Consider the following 5,244-nt stretch of genomic DNA (forward strand, 5'->3'; position numbering starts at 1 on the left):
TCAGCATTTTCTTTGTTGTTTGACAAGACCAACCTCATAGAAGACTGATTTTATGTGCAAAATTGTGTGGTCGGCTCATATAGGTTTCACTGTACCTCTAACTTTAGTCTTCCTCCTCCCTAATTCAGACTGTAAAGGACCTGTGGTGACGTCACATGATAAGGTCCTTCACTATGTTTTCTAATGTTACGGAATTGTCTCCTAGCCGCCGTTTTGCCCTGATTGTTGCAAAATCACAGTAAAAAAAGGCAGGGTTTTGTTTTTTTTTTTTGCAAATCTTTGCAGAACTTCAGCCAGGACACAATACACCACTGAAAGTATGAGTCTGTTTGGGAGGCCATGGGCCCCCCAGGAGCTCAGGGCCTCGGGCTACCACCCAAGAGCCCCGTAACAAGTGCCAGAGTGGTACCATGCCACCAGCCCTTGCAAGTAAGAGCTCGTTCCCACTGAGGAAAGGTAGCGGAATTCCGCGACGGAATTGTCCGCCGAGGAATGCCGTTAGCCTCCCGCTCATAATGGGAGTCTATGGGAGGCGCGCGCTCCTGCCCTGTCCGCGCTGAAGAATGAACATGTTCATTCTTCAGCGCGGACAGGGCAGGAGCGCGCGCCTCCCATAGACTCCCATTATGAGCGGGAGGCTAACGGCATTCCGCGGCGGACAATTCTGTCGCGGAATTCCGCTACCTTTCCTCAGTGGGAACGAGCCCTAATACCACGCACCCCTGGGTCACCATATGCGCATGTTCCTGTCACTTCTTTTATTATTGCACCTAGGTTATAACATAAAAAACTACTACAACTCCCAGCTTCCTATTAAAGTCTCCGGGGACTGGTAGTTTAGCAGCAGCTGGGAGCCACAGTTTGTAGACAAATATGCATTAGGGATTCTTCCTGAGCACATGATAGGGTTTTATGCAACATCCGGACATAGTTGCCACATGGCAAGAAGTAATAGAGCGCGACAGAACAGATCCAGTCAGCATCTGGACTATAGCAATGGCGTCCTATTTATTAGTTTGGCACATTACGGAATTTCCTACGTAGGTGTATTTCAGATTTGCTGTATTGGTTGGAGTTGACTCATTTACTGAGCTTTGCTGCCACCCTATGGAGAGATCCATGAATGATGTATTATAGATGACAAGCTGTATTACCCTGGTTGAATCCACCTTGTCCAGGTGGCGGGATTCAAATGAGTTTGTGCAGACTTCAAGTTTCATCCAGTAGTCCCATCTCTATAAAAGAATATTACATATCTATCATACATAGGTCCTAGAGGGATCAAAGTGCATTTAAAGGGGTACTCCAGTGAAAATCTTTGTCTTTCAAATCAACTAGTTTCAGAAAGTTATATAGATTTGTAATTTACTTCTATTTAAAAATCTCAAGTCTTCCAGTACTTATCAGCTGCTGTATGTCCTGCAGGAAGTGGGGTATTCTTTCCATACTGACACAGGGCTCTCTGCTGCCACTCCTGTAGGAGAGAGGAACTGTCCAGAGAACGAGAGGTTTTCTATGGGGATTTGCTACTGCTCTGGACAGTTCCAGAGACAGACAGAGGTGGCAGCAGAGAGCACTGTGTCAGACTGGAAAGAATACACCACTTCCTGCAGGGCATACAGCTGCTGATAAGTACTGGAATACTGGAGATTTTTAAATAGAAGTAAATTACTGTACACATCAATATAACTTTCTAAAACCAGTTGATTTGAAAGTACCCCTTTAAATGATAGGAAGTATGCATCTCCCAGCCTATGGTCTTCTAACATTTGCAAAACTGCAACTCATTTCATTTTCAGAGTTGTGGTTTTCGGGTTAGGGGAGCACTGCTCTTCACTAGAGATGAGCGAACCTGCCGGATTTCTGGTTTGTACGAGCCGCTGTCTGCCAGCTCTGAGCAGCGGGTGGATACAGCCTAAAGAACGCCTAGAAAACTGGGATACAGCCTATGCCATTGGATGTATCCCAGTTTTTCAGGTGGTCTTTACGCTGTATCCACCCGCTGCACGGAGCAGACAGCGGGAGTCAGATGCCGAGATTTCAGGTTCGTACGAACCAGTTCGCTCATCCCTACTTTTCACCAGCGATCCTTGACAAAAGGAAGATATTTTTCTTGTACCATCTGTAAATGGTCCAATCTTAAAACATGAACCAAGTTATCAGCAGAATCAGAGACAGTCATGTTTTAAAGGGGTTACCACCTCGCTACATGTAATATTGTTGTACAGCTGACGACTGATGATTGTAAAAAAATAAAAATAAATAAACTAATAGTAGCTAATGGTATTTAGCTGTGGACAGTTGATAAGGGGGGTTAATGGGGTCCCCCTCAATCAAAAGAAGGGGGAATCCTGAGTGACTCTTGTGAATGGAGCAGTAATATGATATCACAATTGCGCCACTCTCCCACTCATAGGGGACACTTGGAGATCGCCATTCTATTAATTGATGGGAGTTCCCAACGGTCAGACACCCAGCGACAACATTTATTACCTATCCTATGGATAGGAAATAATTGCTGGTAGAGCAGCGCTTCTCAATTCCAGTCCTCAGAGTATAATTACATCACCTGTGAAATACCAAGGAAATGTTCAATACATGACCTGTTGGTGGGACATGAGGACTGGATTTGAGATGCACTGTGTTAGAGCATCAAACCCTTTAAAGGGGTTTTCCAACGCTATAAAAAACATGGCCACTTTTCCCCCTCTCTTGTCTCCAGGTCAGGTGTGGTTTGCAATTAAGCTCCATTTACTTCAATGGAACTGAGTTTGAAACCCCACCCAATCTGGAGACAAGAGAGACAAGGGAAAGTGGCCATAGTTTTTGTAGCGCTGGATAACCCCTTTAAGGTGCCCACAAACACTAGATGAAGGTTGTCCAAAGCCATCAATGTCATCTAAATTATATAAGCAGCTTAATAGTCTGACAGATGACCAGACTATAGTTGTAGTTAGGCAGCTTATATCTAGCAAACCAGTCTGTCTAAAACATCTCTATATAGGATGGTGACAACTTAGCAGCAGTCACACCATGCCAACCCTCATGACTTTTTCTCAGCATGGTGCCCAACTGATAAACTGCAAGCAAGGCTATTTATTATTAGCAAATACATAGGAAGGCATCCCATTGCAGAAGGCCATCATGGAAATATCAAGTATATATATATATGTTATACTGTAAAGCTGATCTTATTATAAACCAGACGCTGTCTCACAGAGACTTTTCACCATCAATGGGAGAGGTCCAAGAAGATGTAAAGATGGACGCCATGATGCCCAAGTATAATGTCAAGAGATGGATTTCTGCTTAAAAAAAGTTCTAAAAAAAGTTGGTAGTTCTACTCCAAGATGGCTTTGGCTATGGGCTTTTTGTTTTGTGGCGTTTCTTTGGCAGGTTCTTCATGTGCTCATATACGTTGGCTCCACATCAGGTTGAGGACGTGATCACCTCTGGCGTTCCTTTATCATTTGACACAGTTTCTCAAGAGCTTCACGAACACCTTCTCCGGTTACACCAGAGCAGCCACACACATCCCAATGGCTGCCAGCGAATTTGTCAAGTTTTAGATGATGCGCCATTTCAGAAGGGCTACAGGCACCATGAAGATCCTGCTTATTGGCCAGTACAATGAACGGTAATGGTTCATTGAGGCTAGACACTGCATAGAGTAGATCTTCACGGGCGTCATCGAATGTCCTAGCATCCTCACTGTCCACTACAAAAATAAAGCCTTGGCAGCCTTCCAGAAAATGTCTTTTTAAGGGTCTTTCCATTGCTCCGAGACTAACGTCCCATACTAAAAGCGACATGTCCTCAAAGATGTCCAAGGTCTCTGTAATGTAACCAGGGGTCGGGACAGGATTGACATTTTTGTTCAGCTTCAGCCTGTAGAGTATGGTGGTTTTACCACTATCAGATGGTCCAATCATTACTATGGAGGCCGTCCTGAGCCTTGCCCTGCCACACAGCCCCTGGACCCTGCTCACCATGGTGCCCATGTCTTCTGCTGCCAAAGAACTGGGAAAAGAGAGGATGCACTTTACTAGTGATTGTATACAAAGAAGAGTGGAGCACGGTAACAAGCGTGACATCACAATCTCCTCCTATTCCTGTCTACTTCCTCCAAGTCGTCAGCCTGCCGTGCAATACTCTCCATGCTGGAGCTGTCACGTACAAGTGTGAACAAAAAAAGCTTTATTTGGTCAGATGAACACATAGCATTGAACCCTCGAACGACTGTCAGATTGCAAAAGAGACAGGATTTAACCCCTATAGCAGTGACTGTGGAGTACATGCCCTATTCAGCTGCAGGGAATCTTTAATAATAAGCAGAAGGGATCAGGATTTCTCTTCCATTGTCCTGAATTTACAGACCCTTATATATTGCCACTCACTTTCTCCTCTGAATTGCGCCATGTTATGCTGCATTTACACAAAGCGATAATTTGCCCAATCGATCGTTTAACGATTTTGAAGCAACGATTTGGTTATTATAACGATCAGCGTTTAGACGAATAAATCGTTAGAAAAATCGTTAGAAGATTCGTAATAAAAATTGTCATTGCGATCGTTTTTAAGATCGCTTAAGCCCATCTTTTACATAGGGTGAATCTTTGAAAGACTTTTTTTTTTTGCGAGCGATGAACGACGATTTGAGAACATGTTAAAAAAAATCAAAATGAACGATTTTTCGCTCGTCGTTTGATCGTTTGCTGTGTTTGATCGTTACAAAATTCGAACGATAATCGTTCCGTGTAAACGCAGCATTATAGATATACCACTGTGTAGATCACGGTTAGGGTCAGACAATTAATAGATGGTGTGCAGCTGCCGCCACTGGAGTCACCTCATGATAGTTATTCAGATTCTGGCCAGTGATGTCACTCCCTCCGGGGCTTTCACTTGTCTCCATGTCTGGACAGGTTGTAAAGGAAATTTCCTACACAAAACCGTCTTCTGACAGCGCTCCCAGGAAATTCCATTGTAATTTATCTAAACCGACTATGTCTAAATATGGGTAGAAATGCAGTGACATAGTAATATGATGTAAGGAACTTTACTTTCATTGTATAGCATTCATTGTATAATGATGGAGCAGACTGATCATATAGGCATCACACAGTGACAGAGACCAGTGGCCAACCACAACTCTTTAGTCATTCTACAGTAGTCTACCCTTCAGGCTCTATGGATGGTTCATGTGGCTATAGATCATTACATGCAATTTACATTGCCTTAAAG

The 5,244-nt window shown here is 43.7% G+C and overlaps 1 protein-coding gene across 1 annotated transcript; it reads right to left on the minus strand.

Moving 5' to 3' along the window:
- Positions 1 to 3,338: 3,338 nt before the first annotated feature.
- LOC138772758 (uncharacterized) lies at positions 3,339 to 4,031 on the minus strand. The gene has a single exon (XM_069953384.1). The coding sequence runs from the start codon at positions 3,999 to 4,001 to the stop codon at positions 3,447 to 3,449; it is 555 nt and encodes a 184-aa protein (XP_069809485.1). The 5' UTR covers positions 4,002 to 4,031; the 3' UTR covers positions 3,339 to 3,446.
- Between the last annotated feature and the right edge of the window lie 1,213 nt (positions 4,032 to 5,244).

Source organism: Dendropsophus ebraccatus, chromosome 14 (assembly GCF_027789765.1).
Source record: "Dendropsophus ebraccatus isolate aDenEbr1 chromosome 14, aDenEbr1.pat, whole genome shotgun sequence".
Lineage (NCBI taxonomy): Eukaryota > Metazoa > Chordata > Amphibia > Anura > Hylidae > Dendropsophus > Dendropsophus ebraccatus.

Bases quoted from the DNA above. Each gene is read 5' to 3' on its own strand.
- LOC138772758 (XM_069953384.1), bottom strand. From the start codon at position 4,001: ATGGGCACCATGGTGAGCAGGGTCCAGGGGCTGTGTGGCAGGGCAAGG.